A 19,689-nucleotide genomic window follows, 5' to 3' on the forward strand; every position below is an offset into this window, starting at 1 on the left:
AAACATCAAAATAATTATTTCATACATAAAATGTAGTTCCTGCATGTTAGTGAATTCATAGATTTTTAGTTAAGCTGAAAATGTTTACTAGTAATGTATTCATCTGACAAACATATACTGGATTTTATTATTTTTATTTTATCCCAAGAAGTCATTTTTTCATTGATGTCAAAATCCATAGAAAATAGGATTTAACCAAACATTTTTAAAGGAAGCAGAAGTCTTGATTTAAAAAAAAAAAAATTCTATTTTAAAAAGGTGTTTTTGGAGTTCCCGTCACGGCTCAGTGGTTAACAAATCCAACTAGGAACCATGAGGTTGTGGATTCGATTCCTGGCCTTGCTCAGTGGGTTAAGGATCCAGCATTGCTGTGAGCTGTGGTGTAGGTCGCAGACGTGTCTCAGATCCTGATTAGACCCCTAGCTAGGGAACCTCCATATGCCGAAAGTTTGGCCCTAGAAAAGATGAAAAAAGACCAGAAAAAAACCAAGTGTTTTATTCTGTTGCATGTCAGTATTTGTCAGTCTTTTATACCTGATAATAATATCTTACTTGAAAGACCATTTCACTTATGATATAAAAATGAGAGGATTGTAATATACCTTTGGTATATATGACTTCACCTCTGGTAAAGATTTTGGAATCGGAGAAACTTATGTTTAAATCCCTACTCAGACACTTAAAAAGCTGCATAGCGCGTATTTTTCTCTTTGTGTTAACGTTCCCCATCTGAGATGGAGATGATAAAATTTATTTGACAGATGGTTTGGGCTTTTTTTTTTTTTTTTTAGGGCTGCACCTGTGGCATATGAAAGTTCCCAGACTAGGGGTCAAATCAGAGCTGTAGCCTCCGGCCTACACCACAAACACATAGCAGCACCAGATCAGAGCTGTATCTGTGACCTACACCATAGCTCACCGCAAAGCCGGACCCTTAGCCCACTGAGCAAGGCCAGGGATTGGACCTGCTTCCTCACAAACAATATGTCGTGTTCTTAACCCACTGAGCCACAACAGGAACTCCTGATATATATATATATATATTTTTTTTTTTAACTCCAAATACCTCCAAGGATTTCTCAGAGCCCCAAAATTTCCAAATATTCCCAATGGAATATCGTTTTTTAGCTAAAACTTTTAAACTAAACAACTTTTCTAGCCCAAGTTTTGTCACTGACTTTAAGATCATAAATAGGTCCTTAAAATATTGTCTGTCTGAAAGTATGTAAGATTGCATAATGTATGTCCCATTTTATTTTCCAGGTCTATGATATACCATTAATTTTTCTTTTTTTAGTTTCATGGTGTATAAAATTAAAATAATCTTACCTCAAAAATTCTGAGACAGTTCTTAGACTGTGCTTAGTTTATACCCTTTAGCAATTTATGGCTGTATATTCTTTTAATGCTGTAAATAGTAATCTGATTTTGTCATTTATTTTATTTTTCCAGTTTCTGATTCATAGGAATTAAGTATCTTTTTTAAAAAACTACTTCTTACACATAAGCACTGTCAATGAAATGTGTTAATCACATATTTTGGTAAAACAGGAAGGATGGGAAAGCCAATAGCTAAATCTGGGCTCCTGAAAACAATTAATTCTTAAGTTTGTGGTTAATTTTTTTCAGAAGTATACTTTATACAATATACATGATCTCTTGGAATTTAGAGATGGTTTCACAGATAGTATGCTCCAAACTTTGGAATTGAAATAGGGAGCTCAAAGTATTTTCTAAATTAGGGTTATATAAGTGTTTTTTGATTCAGTAATTTGTTTTAAAGCATTAATTTGAGTGTGTTATACAAAAAAAAATTTTCTTTGTTATCATTCCATGCAAGGCATGGCATAGTGCAAAATCTTACCACGTCCGTGATTTCTTATTTCCAGGCAATGAAAACTACAAACAAATAGCAATGTGTGTTCTTTACCACATAAGCATGGATGACCGCTTTAAATCAATGTTTGCATACACTGACTGTATACCACAGGTAAGTGGGTGAAGTGTTCTTTTTTAAAAAGCATTCAAAAAGGTGTGTTTTTTACTTTCCTCTCTGGATTTGCCAGGTAGCTTTTTTCATTAAAAATTCCCTCTTAAAAGTAATATGAATTTGTTATGTAAAATCTGGAAAGTATAGAATAGTATACAAATGAAAAAACTATTATCACAAACCCAGAGATAACCATTTAAAATGTTGGTACATTTTCTTCTACATAGTTAAAAAATAATATATTATATTGGAATTGTATGTCATATGTAGTTATATATTGCTTTTTTTTTGCTTTTTACTTCAAAAAGTATTCATTATAGTTGTGTAGTATTCTATTGCATAAATGTACCATAATTTAAACATTGTTAAATTGTATGTTTATGTTTTTTTCCTAGTTCATCACATAAAAACTGTTGTAAGTAGACATATATAAGCAAATGAAATAATGTGAAATAAATATCATAGTATGTAAAAGCTTATGCATATCTCTGATTTTTTTTTTTTCTTTTTAGGGCCACACCTTCAGCATATGGAGGTTCCCAGGCTAGGGGGGCCGCACCTTCAGCATATGGAGGTTCCCAGGCTAGGGGTCTAATCGGAGCTACAGTTGCTGGCCTATGCCACAGCAACGTGGGATCCAAGCCACATCTATGACCACAGCTCACGGCAACAACACATCCTTAACCCACTGAGCGAGGCCAGGGATCGAACCTGCAACCTCATGGTTCCTAGTTCGATTTGTTTCTGCTATGCCATGGTGGGAATTCCCATATCTCTGATTTTTCCTTTAGTTTAAATTCCTAAAAGTAGAATTACTAAGTCAAAAGATATGAGCATATTTGATACAGTATAGTCAAATTACCTTCTAAGAAGACTTGCGTCTTCTCCAACTAGCATTTCACTTTTAACACTGGATACTATCATTTCTTTAAAAATGGAGTGTCTCTCTTTCTTTTTATTTGCATTTCTGTGAATATTGGTGAAGTTGAACATTTTTTCATGTGTATATTATCTGTATTATGTTATAAATCATCCATGTCCCTTGCTAATTTTTCCATTGGCATGTTAATATTTTAGGATTTAATAAATAAGATCTGTATATATAATAACTGTTGTAACTCTTTGTCATATTACAGACGTCTCTCAACTTTGTCATTTGCTCTTTAATTTTGTTTGTGGTTGATGGCTTTAAATGCTTTGTATTCCCTGATGGGAAAATGCTTCATCAAAATTCTTTTTATTTTTGTAGCACTGTCCTCAAGCAAGATTTTTTACTATGACTCGGTTTCCTGATATATTTCATATGTTAACTTTGTCTTGAAAGAGTTTAGTGATTTTGTTTTTCATGACCTATTTTATAAGGATGGAGACTATACATACATGATTTTACTTTTAGGGAATTTACATTCATAGAATCACTATTGTGCCATTAATCTTTTATTAAATTGGGCTCTACTAATTTAAATATTATCTGATAATTGGAACACTAGTTGGGCTGATTTTTAATATTTTTTATAAAATGGCTTTCTAAACTAAAAAAAAGCAAAATTGCAGGACATATAATAACAGTAAAAATAACACTTTTAAAGATACTCTAGAAGACTGTAAATAGTCATACTTATTAAAGTAATCCTCTTAAGACTCCTACTAGGGAATTCCTTATTAGTCTCATATAAGTTATTAAGTGTATATTATTTTGACAAATAATATATAGCAAAAAACATAATTTTTCTTTTTGTTAATTCTTATTAATCCTTCTGTCCATCCCAAATTAATAAAACTGTTGTTCTAAAAATTGAATTTGCTATTCCAGAATTTTAACACTTTATTAACATGCATTTAAAAAATTGATAAACTCTCAAGGATGATTTCTTAGGCTTCTGTATCAGGGGATAAACTAATTATGCTTGTCTGTAGAAAGTAGACATCCTTCAAAGATTATATAGCCTATTTTATCTCACAAGGCAAGGCTTCTTATAGAGATAATGCATATCAGACTATAGTCCATGCAAAGTGTAACCAAACTCTTTGTCAAACACGTTTTCAATAAAAGAGTAGCCATGTCAAAGAGAGATTACAGGTGATTTACTACAGTCTCACTCCATATGTTCTAAGGGGTTTTACTTTGCAGTTTCAAAGGGTGTTCCTTTTCAAATCCCATTCAGTGTCAGCACTTCATTGACTTCAGGATATGAAATGGAAAGCAATGATAAAAGAATAATATTCTTGCCTGGATTGACTATTTTTATCCAGATTAGATTTTAAAGAGAATAACGTAAAAGAGAAATAAATGTAAACTAAGAAGATGTGGAGAACTTAGTTGTTAAATCTTTAATTTGGAGTTACCCTTCTCATATAATCTCAAACATACAGTGTAAAACTTTAAGTAAATAATTAGAAACATGAGCTTATTTAGGTAACTTTTGAGACATTATTATTATTGCAATTGAAGACTTGGTAGAAAATTCTCCCATTCCTTTTCAAGGATAATATTTATGCATGTTGCCTTGCCAGGTAGTTTTCTCTCATCAGACATTTCTGCAGTGAGGTTTTTAGAACATTTATGATCTGTATTTCATGAATGGAATCTTCCAAAACTCATTCAGTAATCAGTGTTTTCTGTTTATTATGTTTTCTTCTTAAAAACTCACGCCTGAGGGTATATTATCAATTTATATCATATGCATTCTGAAACTGTTTAGTATGAGGCCATATTTTGAGAAACCAGATGCTACTCTAGAATATATTTGTACCAAAAATGCTATCCAACCCATGACTTGTACTTTATAAGGTTCAACTTTGACATATTTGGGGAAAAGTTGACATGGTTTGATTGCCACCCAGTGCCAATTGTTAAAGTGCATTGTAAAAACTACATTGTAAAATAAAAGAATCATAAAAAGCAAATCTGAGATTAAATTGGAATTTCCAAGCCTCCTTCGGGAATTAAAAAGATATTCCTTTCAAAGTGTTGGCTACTTGAAGTAATGTTTACAATGCTAGCAAAGCTTTAAATTCATTTGTGACAGCAACTGATTAACCTACTTATTAAAGCCATATCTGAGGCTTGGAATATGTTAGAGTTAATATAATACTCTGTTCATTTTGAAATTATACACGCTGGAGTTCCCATTGTGGCTCAGCAGTAAAGAAACTAGGATCCATGACTAGGATCCATGAGGACACGGGTTCAACCCCTGGCCTCACTCAGTGGATTAAGGATATGACATTGCTGTGAGCTGTGGTGAAGTTCACAGATGTGGCTCAGATCTGGTGTTGCTGTGGCTGTGGCCGTAGGCAGGCAGCTACAGCTCTGATTCAACTCCTAACCTGAGAACTTCCATATGCTGTGGGTACAGCCCTAAAAAGACAAAAAAAAAATATGAATATTACTTTTTGTTTAGTAAATATTGTCAAGTATTACAAATGAATTTTTCAAATGAGAAGCTTAAAATAACTTTGAACATAGGAAATCAGTGGTTCCATTGTCCATTCATGTTCATTTCAGTGATCATAAAGAATGAAGAGTATGGTCACATTCTTTATATTTGAACATATATATGTAAAGGAACTTTATAAAATGAAACACAGTACAAAAATAAGGTGCCATTAGTAAAATATCAAATCTTTCTTATTACTTTGGAACCAGAGTCCAATTTAAATACTCTATTTCTTATATGTGTTTTATAGGATAAACCTATATTTTTAAAAATTTCTTTATCAGAATTTTAATAGTCTAAATTATCAGTGTCATAACATTGTGCTTGTAAAATAGTATTTCATAAATTAGATTAACCTAAAGAGGTTGTATCTGGTACATAATCATGATTGCTTGGGTGAAAAAATAATTCCAACTGATTTCTCATTCCTAATGATCTAGACTTTGGTGGAAATAGGTTATGAGATACTCTAACATAAACCTATAATTGTATTAGAGCTCACTTTTGTAAATTATTTAGCATTCAGAGTAGATGTTATAAATTCAATATGCCTCATAGTCTCTCCTGATATTATGTTGCTTTGCTTCTTTTTTACTTTATTGCCTCTAATTATCCAGTATATTCTATTTTTTGTTTCTCTACCATGCCACTATTCTGTAAAATTTAGGGGCCAGGGCAAGTCTTTATATATGATCTTAATGGTCTCAGTGGGTACATTGTTTCAGGTAAGCATACTTGGGGGTAACCAGGAGTTAATGGTTGTATTCTAATAATAGTTAAAAGTACACATTAACAGTTCATTGTTATTTAAACCTCTAAGATGCGTGTTTGCTTTAAATAGGTGCAAATGCCATCCAGATGCTTATAAAGGTATTTATTGGTAATAGAATGGCCAATCAAAGTACATGTTTAGGTAATGATGTCATGGCATTATTTAATATTTTACCCTAGAACAGTGTGCAAGAATCTTCATAGTAATCCACATGTTTTCCACCACAGTTGTCCTGTTTGGCCCCTCTTTGATCTACATGCTTCTTTTTAGCTGAATGCTGGTAAACGTCCTTTCTGACAGCCCCCTTTGCTCCTGCCTGCCATTATCTGCTGAAGTTCAGAAACCAGAGCATCACTTCAAACAGCAGAATTAGGGAGTAGCCAGTCAGAAGAGATTCCTGAGGCATGCAAGTTCTGCCATAATCATTCAAAGATGTTTGAGTAGGGGAACGAGGGCGGTAGAGGTGTATGTGAATACAGAGAGCTGTGGGGGTTGGCCTCTGGTCACTGGTAAATAAGTGAAGTCAGGTGCCAGAGAGTCTAGACACAGTGATTTCAGTCCTGGGTCTTTGGTATCTGATACTCAATATGGGACTTGTCTGATTGAACACTATTGCCTCTTCATTGCACAGGATAAAGCCCTTTTAGTGCCTTCCTGTTAAATTAGTAAAAGATGACAATGAATGTAGTTAAAACAGAACAAATCTAGTTTTAATATTTCCTAGTTGTCAGCAGTTACACTTACTTTTGAAGTGTTATGGGTAGCAGTCAAATTAAAGACAATGTTACACATGGAGTTTGATCTAAACTATTATTTTTAAATGTGAATGCTTTAATTAAAATCGAACTGTTTCTCTTTCTTATTATGAAAAACTAATTCTGTATCATGATATATTTCATTCACATTGAGTCCTAATTTATCTTGATTTGGGGATATGGGGTTGGATAAGATTTCAGACCATGCATTATTTTTTAAAAAGCTAGCTCCTGAATATTTCACCATTGGACTTAATATGGAAAATAATATGGAAAATTTTAAAAGAAAGCAAAACAAACCCCTCAGTTTTTAATACATCACCTATAACACCGTTTTTAAGGGCAAATTTCATACCACAAGGTTAATTTCAAGTAAATAGCAATCGATATTTTGCCTTGTTAAGCATTGCATTGGTGTAATAAACAGATTTTTGTTATTTTAAAAAAGCATCTTGTATCAGAAATTTCGAAGAAATCCATAGTAGGTTTTTAATTAGAGTATGAAAACATACTATGTATTTACATTAGTGAGAGGACTATTACGTACATTTTTAGTAATTTGTAATTTAAATTGGCAGTTAGTAAATAGATAGCAAAATCTGTTAAATGTGTATCTAATAAATTAAGATTATTTTATCTTTGACAGAAATTTTTTATTCTGCAACATTATTAAGTGTTAGTGATTAAAAAATTCCATTAGCAGCAACATTTGTGCTCTCTGGGAAAAGGCATGATACATTGCCAACCAATCGGCAGTTACAGTGTTTTGTAATTCTCAACAAATAGTATATATATATATTTGTTAGAATTGTATCTAAGTGTACTTCAGAGAAATTGTTTGGTAGATTTTTGTTTTTGGTTTCCAGTTCATTGCTAGTACATAGAAAGAAGATTGATTTTTGTGTGTTGACCATGTATCCTTTTTGAAACTTAGAAGTCATTTGGAACTAATATAGAGAATTATTATAACAAGATTAAATAGAATAGAGTCTAACTAGTCTACAGAGGCATGTTGATCTAAAAAGGTATTGCCCTGAGATTAAATGTTTAGGTTATAAATTTTAGGATTTGACTTTCATATGTTGTTAGCAGTTTGACTAAGAAAAATATCTTTAAAAAAAGGGAAAATATCTTCATATAATATACACTGAATTAATTTGCTACTTACCAAATAGTAGATTAGCTTTTCAAAACTGTAGCATAAGATTTGTTCATTTCTCCTTTATTATGTAGCAGTTATCTCTCATAACAGATCTAGATTACTGCTAAATGGTATAGGTAGCCTACCTTTTCCTTGATGCTTTTCTGTCTGCTGCTTCTCAGACCCATCCTTTCTTGCTCTTATCATTAAGTACAGTTCTTTTTGTGTTTTATACCCATGCCTAAATTAGACTCTGCCTTATAGGTTCATAGTTATTATAGTTATCATAGGTTCATAGTTATCATAACTTCATAGTTATCAACCATAAGTAACAATTCCTAAAATTATACCTTCAAACATTTCTTCTAAACTCAGGATTGTGTTTATAACTTTTACTTTCTGCACTAGACTTATCACTTAGGCATCTTAAACTCAACATATCCAAAACCAAAATTACTCTCCTCCCTCTAAAGTTTTCTCCTGCTCTAGTTTCCCTCCTTTGCTAAAGGTTAACACCACCATCCATGTTGTTGATCAGGGCAGAAACCTGGGAGTCATCTTTGACCCTTCCTTTCCCTGAACCAACATCTAGTCAGTTATTAAATCCCAGTTTGATTCTCTTTCCTAAATATATCTCTGATCCTTTTTTTCTCTATCCCCACTGCCCTACTTAGTCTAGGCAGCTATCATCATACGTGGACTTCTCCAGCCCCTTGGATGGTTTTGTCACTTTCTCCTAACCAGTCTATTTTCTACACTGGCCAGACCTTTTTGAAACACAGATCTTATCCTTATACTTTGCTTTTTGGATGCCTTTGATGTTTTCCCATTACCCTTAGAATGAAGCCCCCAATCCTTAACATGTATTTCAAGACCTTCCATGATCTGGCTTTTATATGCTTCTCTCTCCAGTTTCCTACACTCCAGCCATACTTGCCTTCTTTTAGTTCCTAGGAAGAATGATGTTTATCCCTGCTTTGTAACCTTTACAAAAGCTGTTTTCTTTGCTCAGAATGCTCTACTTACATGCAATATTCTAAATTCTTTGAATGCAAGGCTTTATCTATATTTCTCTTATATTCTTCTCTGTACTTCATACTTTATTTTTAATGCTAAGCATCTAATAGTTCATTAAACATTTATTCATGAAGTTATTCAATAGTGAAAGCCTACCACTCCTGTGCTGAAAATGTAATTGTATTATTTCCAACACACAATATAAGGTGACACGTGATAAAACACTGCTTTTGGTTTTTTGTGTGTTTGGGGTTTTGAATAAAATATGTTCTGTACTTCTTGCTAGTTAATGAAGATGCTCTTTGAATGTTCAGATGAACGAATTGACTTGGAACTCATTTCTTTCTGCATTAATCTTGCTGCTAACAAAAGGAATGTACAGCTTATCTGTGAAGGTTAGTGCCCTTCCTTGAGCTTCATAGATAACCTCTATCATATGGCATTGGAATATGATGGAAAATAGATAATAACAGTAATTATTTACTAATTATGGTAAACATGTAAATCCTATTTTAAACAGTTTTAAAAATTACAGCTATTATTCTTAAATGTCAGATAGACTCCAGATATTCTTACATCATGAGTAGAAACACATACCCTTCAGTAACATTTTATAAATCATTTAGTCAGTTACCCTTAATTGAAATTTGATTTTTAAAAATATTTTCTAGGCGAAATAAAATTTTTTTTCTGCAGAGTGATTTGTTATAATATAAGAGCCAATACAAATGTATTAGCTCTTTGTTTCTGTAGTATCTTCATAACATGACTTGTCATACATTATGATATTTCGGGGTGTGCAATAGTTTTTTCTTATTTGAAAAGTATACATGTTCATTATAAAAAGTACAAATGAGTAAATAGGAAAAAAGTTAAATTTTACTCCCACTATCCAAAGATAATCATAAGTAAAACGTTGGTGCAGTGCTTCTGCATATTTTTAAATTAAAATGGGGTTCTCTCTGTATATGGTGACATGTTTTTTAAAGTAAATACTATCTGGATATTGTTCCATGTGATTAAATACTTTTACAAAACATAATTGCCAATAGCAAAATAATCCATTAAAGGATTTTCCATAGTTTAGTCTGCTATTTGGGATAGTTTACTGCTACTTCTTTTCTGTTACAAGCAATGCTGTAGTAATTTTCATTTCTCTGAATCTTTCATGTTTCCATTTTTGTATTCTTAGGGTAAATTCTGAGAAGTGCAATTTTGAGGGTCAAAAAAAATTTACATTTAAAAAATTTGGAGTTCCCGTCGTGGCGCAGTGGTTGACGAATCCGACTAGGAGCCATGAGGTTGCGGGTTCGGTCCCTGCCCTTGCTCAGTGGGTTAACGATCCGGCGTTGCCGTGAGCTGTGGTGTAGTTTGCGGATGCGGCTCCGATCTGGCGTTGCTGTGGCTCTGGCGTAGGCCCCAGGCTACAGCTCCAATAGACCCCTAGCCTGGGAACCTCCATATGCCGCGGGAGCGGCCCAAAAAGAAATAGCAAAAAAGAAAAAAAAAAGAAAAAGAAAAAAAAATTTAAAATTTGTGGTAGATATTTCATACACATACTGTGTGTTTTCATTTAATGAAAATCTAGAACAGACAAAGCTAATTTGTGTTTAAAAAGAAAAAATAAGGAAAAGAGAAAGATGAGGAAGAGGAAAAGGAGGAGAAAAGAAGAAAAATAATTGTATTGGGGAAATAAGATCAACTGGGAAGAGGCACAAGCAGACTTTCTGCAGTGAATGGAAATACTCTACATCTTGATATAGATATGAATTACACAACAGCATACATTTATTAAAATTAATTGATTTTACACTTAAGATTTATGCATTTGCTATGTGTAAATTGGGGTTTCTTGAGACCTGCAAATTAAAAATCCATTAAATTTAAATAAACCTAAATTTTATTGGAGGAGTTTTTTGGGTTTTATTATAGGAAATGGACTGAAGATGCTCATGAAGAGGGCTCTGAAGTTCAAGGATCCACTGCTGATGAAAATGATTAGGAACATTTCCCAGCATGATGGACCAACTAAAAATTTATTTATTGTAAGTATAGTTTTTGGCTTTCTTCTCAAGTAGCCTGAGAATTGAAGCTTTAAAACGCTACATTTGGAAATAAACCTATTATTGTGCTCTTGTTAAATACTAACTCACAACCCAAGTTGGCTCTTCTGTTATCCCCTTACTTGTTCAGTTTAGCTTCTAGAAATCTCAACTTAAATTTTAATGTCGTTTTGTTTTATTATTCCAATCCCTAACCTTTCTATTCTCACTCCAGTTTTCTTGCCTTAAAGCAGTTCACCAGAGACTCCCTTTAGCAGTATAGCTCAAAGTTATTAAAACAAAATAATCACATTTAATACTTTTTCTTCTATGGGTTAAATTATTAGATTGATTCTTCTTCCACAGAAGTCATATTTTAAACTTGTACTAAAATTCTTTTTTATTCAGGATTATGTTGGGGACCTTGCAGCTCAGATCTCTAATGATGAAGAGGAAGAGTTTGTGATTGAATGTTTAGGAACTCTTGCAAATTTGACCATTCCAGACTTAGACTGGGAATTGGTTCTAAAAGAGTATAAGCTGGTTCCGTACCTCAAGGATAAACTTAAACCAGGTCTGTACTAAGTAGTTAACTTCTATGTAATCATTGTTATTTCTTTCTGTTATGGGTAAGCTCGTTAGAGCAGTATTTTGTTACTATTATTATACTAGGAACACATTTTCTTCCCACACCTCTAGTTTTACCCATAGTCTAATCAGAGCTACAGCTGCCAGCCTACGCCAGAGCCACAGCAATGCAGGATCCAAGCCGTGTGTGCAACCTACACCACAGCTCACGGCAATGCCAGATCCTTAACCCACTGAGCAAAGCCAGGGATCGAATCCACAACCTTATGGTTCCTAGTCGGATTCATTTCCACTGCGCCACGACTGGAACTCCTGTTTTCTTAATTTCTCTTTTCTGTCCTGTCTTCTTATTTTTTTTTATCCCGCCTTTTTAAAATTGTCAGATACCATCCCCCTCTACACATGAGTTCACATGCACACAGAAAGTTCTTTGAGGCATTCAAAGGACTCTTCTATTTTGTGTTTACATTGTCATCCATTTGTATTTTCAGTGACTTATTTCCCCACCTCTCTACTGCCCTTGCCACCACGAACTATCATCAGTGAACTTGAAATTTTGGAAAAAAAGACAAATTTATAAGCATGTTAAGGATTGATTTAATAGTTCTCAGTATCTTTTCTGTGAATTAGAATTTGGCAATATAAAAGGATTTGTATTAGGATATTTCAATGAAAACTTTCTGTGATTTGACTTTATTAGGTGCTGCAGAAGATGACCTTGTTTTAGAAGTGGTTATAATGATTGGAACTGTATCAATGGATGACTCTTGTGCTGCATTGCTAGCCAAATCTGGGATAATCCCTGCACTTATTGAGTTGCTAAATGGTAAATTATAATTTATCTTAATTGATTTTTATGCTAATATATAAACAAGTTATGACTTTGGATTTTTAAATATGGTATTGACAGTCATACAATATTTATCTTGTTACTTTAGTCGTCTTATGGCAAATTACATAGTTAAGAAAATGAATTAAATATACTTATATGAGATTAGATAGCATAATATCAAATAGCTTTAGATTGCAAAGTTAAGACTGTTGCTATAAAGTGATTCAAGACCAATTTTATAGACACAATTTTATAGACACTACCCTCTCTTACAAGCCTTTAACAACAACTATTCTGTCATTTCTTCTTTCTCTTGAGCTTTGTGTTGGTTGAATTGGATCTCTTATATTATGCAAACCCTTTTTTTAATATCTTAATTTATAATCAGAAAAATTTACTTGAAAGCTATTTCTAAGCATCATATTCCCTCCTATATCCATTTATGCTATTGTTCTCTAAACTTTCACTGTGGTGAAGAAAGTGTTCTCTATCTGCACTGTTCAACACATATGGTTGTTGAATACTTGGAGTATGGCTGTTGAGAGTGAGAACCTGAATTTTAAATTAAATTAATTATCACAATGACTGTAGTTACAGTATTGGACGGTGAAGGCCTAGATAGTCTTTCCCTTACTTTTGTATTGCTCTTAAGGTGCTAGGGTTCACTGTTTTCCTTATTTCATACAAAATTTGTTTGACTCTTAGGGCCAGGTTTGCTAGGACCTCAGTCTGCTCGGGCCATTATAACAAAATACCACAGACTAGGTGGCTTAAACAACAGAAATATATTTTCTCATAGTTTTGGAGGCCAAGAAAGTCTATCAAGGTGCCAGCCAATTTGATTCCTGGCACAGTCTTTCTTCCTGGCTTGCATAAGGTTACCTTCTTGATGTTTCCTCTTGTTCTCTTATGACAGAGAGAGGGGGGTATGGGGAAAGAGAGAAAGAGGTGAGCACACACAAGTGCTTTGGTATTCCTTCTTGTAAATTTACAAATCTTATGGGATTAGGACTCCACCCTTATGACCTCATTTAACATTAATTACTTCCTTATAGCCCTATCTCTACATAAAGGCACATTTGGAGTTAAGTCTTCAACATATAAATTTTGGAGGAATGCAATTCCATCTATAGCAGATAAACATTAAAACTAGCTAATTAGTATTGAAGTTAAATATACGAATGTGAAAAGCTTTGAAAGACTCTAACCTCAGTCTTTCCTATGCCAGCTGTAATAAATGTGCATTTTGTATTATTTTTAAGTGTTTTTTCAAAGCATACGTAAAGAAAAATATACGCAAATTGTAAGTTTTTATAGCACAATGAATTTTTCTGGTAAGCAGTCTCAGGTTATTCCCACTCACATAAGGATATAAAACATTACCAGCACCTAGAAGTCCCTCTCCTGCCACCTCCCAGTCATTATCACCTTCTTTTAAGTGGCTTATATCCTTCCTTTTATCACCCATTAGTTAATTTCATGTGGTTTTCAACTTTTTATAAATAGAATCTCATTTCTTTTGCCCTGTATTATAAATGTGAGATTTATCTATGTTATATATAGAAGTACGTTCCTTTCTATAGCTTTATAAACCTACCACTGTTTTCCTTTCTACTATTAATTGATGGTATAGTGGTTGTTTTTGAGTGTTTCTTTGATTTTTAACATAGAAGGGCTATTATAACTAATTCTCTCCTATAAACATTCTTGGGTTTTTTGTTTTGTTTTATTTTGGTTTTTGTCTTTTTAGGGCCACCCCCATAGCATATGGAGGTTCCCAGGCTAGGGGTCGAATCAAAGCTGTAGCTGCTGCCCTATGCTGCAGCCATAGCAATGCCAGATTCGAGCCACATCTGTGACCTACACCATAGCTCACGGCAATGCTTAACCCACTGAATGAGCCCAGGGATCAAACCTTCATCCTCATGATTACTAGTCAGATTCATTTCCACTGAGCCATGACAGAAACTCCCCTATGAACATTCTTTAACATTTCATTTAGTGAACATATCTACTCATTTCTGTTAGACACATACCTAGGAGAAGAAGTGTTGGGTCACGGAGTATGTGTGTATTTGACTTTAGAAATAATGCCAGTCTGTTTTGCAAAGTAGTTGTGCTTGTTTTCAGTCTCACCAGCAGTTTACATAAGTTCCAGTTACTCTACATCACCAACATATTTAGGTATCTAGCCTCTTTAATTGTAACCTTTGCATGGTATCTTATTGTGGCTTTAATTTTTATCTCCCTAATAATAGATGAAATTGAGTACTTATTTGTGTTTATTGGCCATTAGATATGGCTAATAAAGTGAAGCACCTATTTAAGTCTTTTGCCCATTTTTGTCTTATAAATCTTTAAATGTTTAACTTGTAATTTTTTTAATTTTATTAGAGCCTAGTTGACTTAACAAAGTTGTTAGTACAGCAAGGTAAATCAGTTATACATATGTAGATTTGAAAATTCTTTAACATAATGCATTTTAATGGTCATCTAAAGGTAATGCCTCCACAAAAGCCCTGAATAGACATTTCTCCAAGGAAGATATACAGATGGCCAACAAACACTTGAAACAATGCTCTTAACATCCCTGATTATTAGAGAAATGCAAATCAGAACTACCATGAAATACCACCTCACACCAGTCAGAATGGCCATCATTAATAAGTCCACAAATAACAAGTGCTAGAGGGGGTGTGGAGAAAAGGGAACCCTCCTGCACTCTTGGTGGGAATGGAAGCTGGTACAACCACTATGGAGAATATGGAGGTACCTTAGAAAACTATACATAGAACTACCATATGACCCAGCATTCCCACTCTTGGCCATATATCCGGACAAAACTTTCCTTAAAAAATCATTATATAAAAAAAATTTTTAAAAAGATAATGCCTTCATGTTTTTGTTGTTGTTGGCCACACCTATAGCATGGGGCAGTTCCCAGGTCAGGGATCAAACCTGCAGCACAGCAGCAACCAGAGCTGCTACAGTGACAACTCTGGATCTTTAATCCACTGCACCACAGGATATAACTCCAATGCCTCTATATTTGAAGTATTTCTGAAAATTGTGTGTGTGTGTGTGTGTGTGTGTATTTGCTTTAATACACCCTTATCACAGCCAGAAATTTTCAGATTAGAAATAATTAGAAGACTAGATAGTTGGGAGGTGAAAGTAAAGACAAGGTAGTTGGCAGAATGAGAATGAAGATTTTATGGTGAATTGGAGAAAAATGAAACAAAATGAGCTGTGTCCTTGAATTACTATGCCACATTGATTATGACTGAGAGAGCTGAAATATGTATAAGCTAACAGATCCAGCTCAATATTTTACTAAATTTTCATATTCTCTCACAGGTATTTATCACAGGCAGAGGCTATATACTAATGTTTTTAAGAAATATATGAATTTTCAGGAGTTCCCGTCGTGGCGCAGTGGTTCACGAATCCGACTAGGAACCATGAGGTTGCGGGTTCGGTCCCTGCCCTTGCTCAGTGGGTTAACGATCCGGCATTGCCGTGAGCTGTGGTGTAGGTTGCAGACGCGGCTCGGATCCCGCGTTGCTGTGGCTCTGGCGTAGGCCGGTGGCTACAGCTCCGATTCAACCCCTAGCCTGGGAACCTCCATATGCCGCGGGAGCGGCCCAAGAAATAGCAACAACAACAACAAAAACAAAAGACAAAAGACAAAAAAAAAAAAGAAATATATGAATTTTCAAAGAGTTCCCGTCGTGGCTCAGTGGTTAACAAACCCGACTAGGAACCATGAGGTTGTGGATTCAATCCCTGGCCTTGCTCAGTGGGTTAAGGATCTGGCGTTGCCATGAGCTGTGGTGTAGGTCACAGATGCGGCTCAGATCCCGCAGCTGTAGCTCTTATTAGACCCCTAGCCTGGGAATCTCCATATGCCTCAGGTGCGGCCCTAGAAAAGGCAAAAAGACCCCCCCCCCCAAAAAAAAATATATGGATTTTCATGATTAAAACCCATGGGATTAAGTGAGTGAGCACTATTTATCAAGAGAGTAATTAATAAATTTTAACCAAGTAGTTTAAGAGAGTAGTACTTTGGCAAGTTAGTAAGGGAAATTATTTGGAACAGATGGATATTTAGGGGCCCACAATTTATTCCACACAACTAATTGGATACTCTCTTGACCTATAAATCATTATCTAACAGATAGCACTGAACTGTTGCCAGGAGTTGATAGCAAACTATTAGTAAATCAAAAATTATTACTTCATGCCAGTAAGTAAAGTTTAATTTTGTTAATATTATTCAACAAAGGTCTATTTATAATAGTATAGTTTATACTGAAAACTTAAATTTAGAAAGTAGTGGTTTTGTTTTTTTTTTTAAAGAACTGTTTTTCTCATGTAAGATCAACATTATAGAGACAAAATATAACCATATTTATTCCACAGATTAGAATTATTGAAGAATTTCTATAAGGGACTGAAAAAAAAACCATAAATAATGATTAAGTGTTGCCATTTCACATTAGGGACTTAGAGGTTAATTTAATCATTTAAAAAAGAAATACTTGGTGGCCAAATTCAGTGAAAATTACAGAAAAGCACTGTTATTATTCTCTTAAACCAGTCTTGTTTCTCAGTTTAGAAATCTAGAGATACAGCCTTTTGAAATGAACAGTTTCAGGTAGTCTGGTTTAAACTCAGAGATGATAAAATTTCTCTTTTCAAAATCTTATATTTTGGAGTTCCCATTGTGGCTCAACAAGTTAAGAACTCAGAGTTGTCTCCATGAAGATGTGGGTTTGATCCCTGGCCTTTCTAAGTGGCTTAAGGATCCGGTGTTGCTGCAAGCTGCAGCGTAGGTAACAGATGTGGTTCAGATCCAGTGTGGCTGTGGCTGTGGTGTAGTCCAGCAGTTGCAGCTCTGATTCAACCCCTAGCTCAGGAGCTTCCATATGCCACAAGTGACACAACAAAAAAATAATAATTATTTTTATTTCTGTATTTCAAAGTAATTTAACCTCCTTAGTTTAACCACAACCAAACTTAGTAAAACTTCTGAAATTTTTTACTGATCATCATGTAATTTAGAAAAATCACCTGAGACATAAATGATATATGCCACCCATATATTATAATTCTAATTGTCCTTTAACCTGTCTCCTTGTTACCTTTAGTTTCTCTAATTCTCTATTATTCCCCTAATGTTTTTCAATTTTGTATGTAAATATAGTAGTCTTTTATTTGAAGTTTTCTGTTTCCTTTCAGCTCAACAAGAAGATGATGAATTTGTGTGTCAGATAATTTATGTCTTCTACCAAATGGTTTTCCACCAAGCCACGAGAGATGTCATAATCAAGGAAACACGTATCCTTTCAATATTTATCATAGATAATGACACTTAACATATTCAGAAAAGATGCATTTTTAGGTATTTTTTCTTAGAAATTTTCAGATATTGTAGAAAATACCAAGCTTTGAAGTAAATGTACAGGCCAAGCTATATTTCATGGAAGCCTTTTACCACAAACCAGTATATAGGTAGAATACACTGGGAACAATTCTTTAATTTATTAGGCTGTGGTTCCTAAGAAATCCAACAAATATAACTTCCTTCTTTATTGACATAACTTAAATATCAAAGGTTCCTGAGACTATCCTTTGTCCTCTTTTAACCCAACCTTATTCACTATACATGGGAAAACACATTCCCATGACTTCAGCTGCCAGCTATATGCTAATAAGTATTTGATATCTTCAAAACCTCTTGCTTGGGTCCCAGACATTTGTTGCTAACTGCCACACAGATGTCTTCCATCTACCTGAAGGGGCATAGTATGGTGTAGCCTATAAAGCATTATGGTTAAATAATCCTAATTTTAAATTACCTTTTACCACTTACTAACTATAGGACCTTGGATTAGTTACTTAACCTCCTTGAGCATACAGTCTTGCATCTATAAAATGGCCATAATATTGTTACACCTAAAAAACCTCCTACATCGTAAGATTGTTGTCAGTACTGTGTTCTTAAAGCTCCTGAAATAGTTCCCAACACAGAGAGATACTCACAAAGTGATATTTTATCACTATTGCAGTGAGAGAGGTACTAGATTTTACCAGCATCTACCCCTGAAAAAGTCTACCTCCTGTATTCATAGTGGATAATAACAGTATCATCTACCCAGTCCCTTAGCTGAAAATTTTGTATTTGCTACATCTTTTACTACACGTAATTAATCATTCATTTTTTTCTGGAAACATTTATCGAGTTCTGACTTTCTAACAGATACTGTTTTAAGTCTTGGTATATAAAAAAAGTCATTCTCTTTACTTCAGGGAGTTTATAATCTCATTGGAAAGCTAGACAATATAGAATTAAATCAATATAGAATTAAAATCTATTATGATCAGTCATAAAGGTGTGTGCATTGGACGCAAGAGAGGATCTGTGTAACTAAGTCTGGTGATGTCATGAAAGGCTCACAGTGAATGTGGTATCTAAGCTGAATCTTTGTGGTTTCGTTTTTCAGTTTTGGTGGTCTGCTTATTTGTGAATGAAAAAAAAAAATCTGCTTTCGAACACTGCATAAAATCATTCATTACCCACAAGAAAAATCTAAATTCTTTTGCTTTGAATATAGCTCTTTGTAACTTGACCTTAACCTACTTTTCCAAAGTCCCTCTTTAACCTTATAGTGTATGGTTTCTCTTAGAACACCACATTTCCTATCATTTATCAGACATCACTGCCCTGTCCATAACTTACTGTCTCTTTGCATGTCTTGTCAACCTCAAGTGCATCTTTCTCCTTTCTTTTCAACCTGACAGTCTCCAGCTCATCAAAAATAAGTTTATAAGGCATTTGCTTAGTTAAGCCTTTCTAATCCTTTGCCTAACTCCTTACCATTAGGAGTAATTTCTTTATTTTCACCTCTAATAAAGTACTTTAAATTATGTATTGAGGAGTTACCCTTGTGGCTCAGTAAGCATTGACACTGCTGTGGCTTTGGTTACTGTAGTGGCACAGGTTCAGTCACTGGTCAAGGAACTTCTGTATCATGTGGGCGCAGCCAAAAAAGAAAATTTTGTATTTACATGCCTGTCTCTACTGAAAGACTTTGAGTACCTCTAGCTCA

General features: G+C 34.2%; 1 protein-coding gene across 2 annotated transcripts in view; it reads left to right on the forward strand.

Annotated features, from left to right (window-relative positions):
* KIFAP3 (kinesin associated protein 3) overlaps positions 1 to 19,689 on the forward strand; it is a 171,789-nt gene that overhangs the window by 95,911 nt on the left and 56,189 nt on the right. For both annotated transcript variants that reach the window (XM_047783966.1, XM_047783965.1), the window contains exons 11-16: positions 1,890 to 1,990; positions 9,402 to 9,510; positions 11,048 to 11,160; positions 11,566 to 11,731; positions 12,446 to 12,571; positions 17,819 to 17,917. In XM_047783966.1, coding sequence (XP_047639922.1) covers positions 1,890 to 1,990; positions 9,402 to 9,510; positions 11,048 to 11,160; positions 11,566 to 11,731; positions 12,446 to 12,571; positions 17,819 to 17,917 — 714 coding nt within the window. The remainder of the gene's footprint in view (positions 1 to 1,889; positions 1,991 to 9,401; positions 9,511 to 11,047; positions 11,161 to 11,565; positions 11,732 to 12,445; positions 12,572 to 17,818; positions 17,918 to 19,689) is intronic.

This window comes from Phacochoerus africanus, chromosome 6, assembly GCF_016906955.1.
Source record: "Phacochoerus africanus isolate WHEZ1 chromosome 6, ROS_Pafr_v1, whole genome shotgun sequence".
NCBI lineage: Eukaryota > Metazoa > Chordata > Mammalia > Artiodactyla > Suidae > Phacochoerus > Phacochoerus africanus.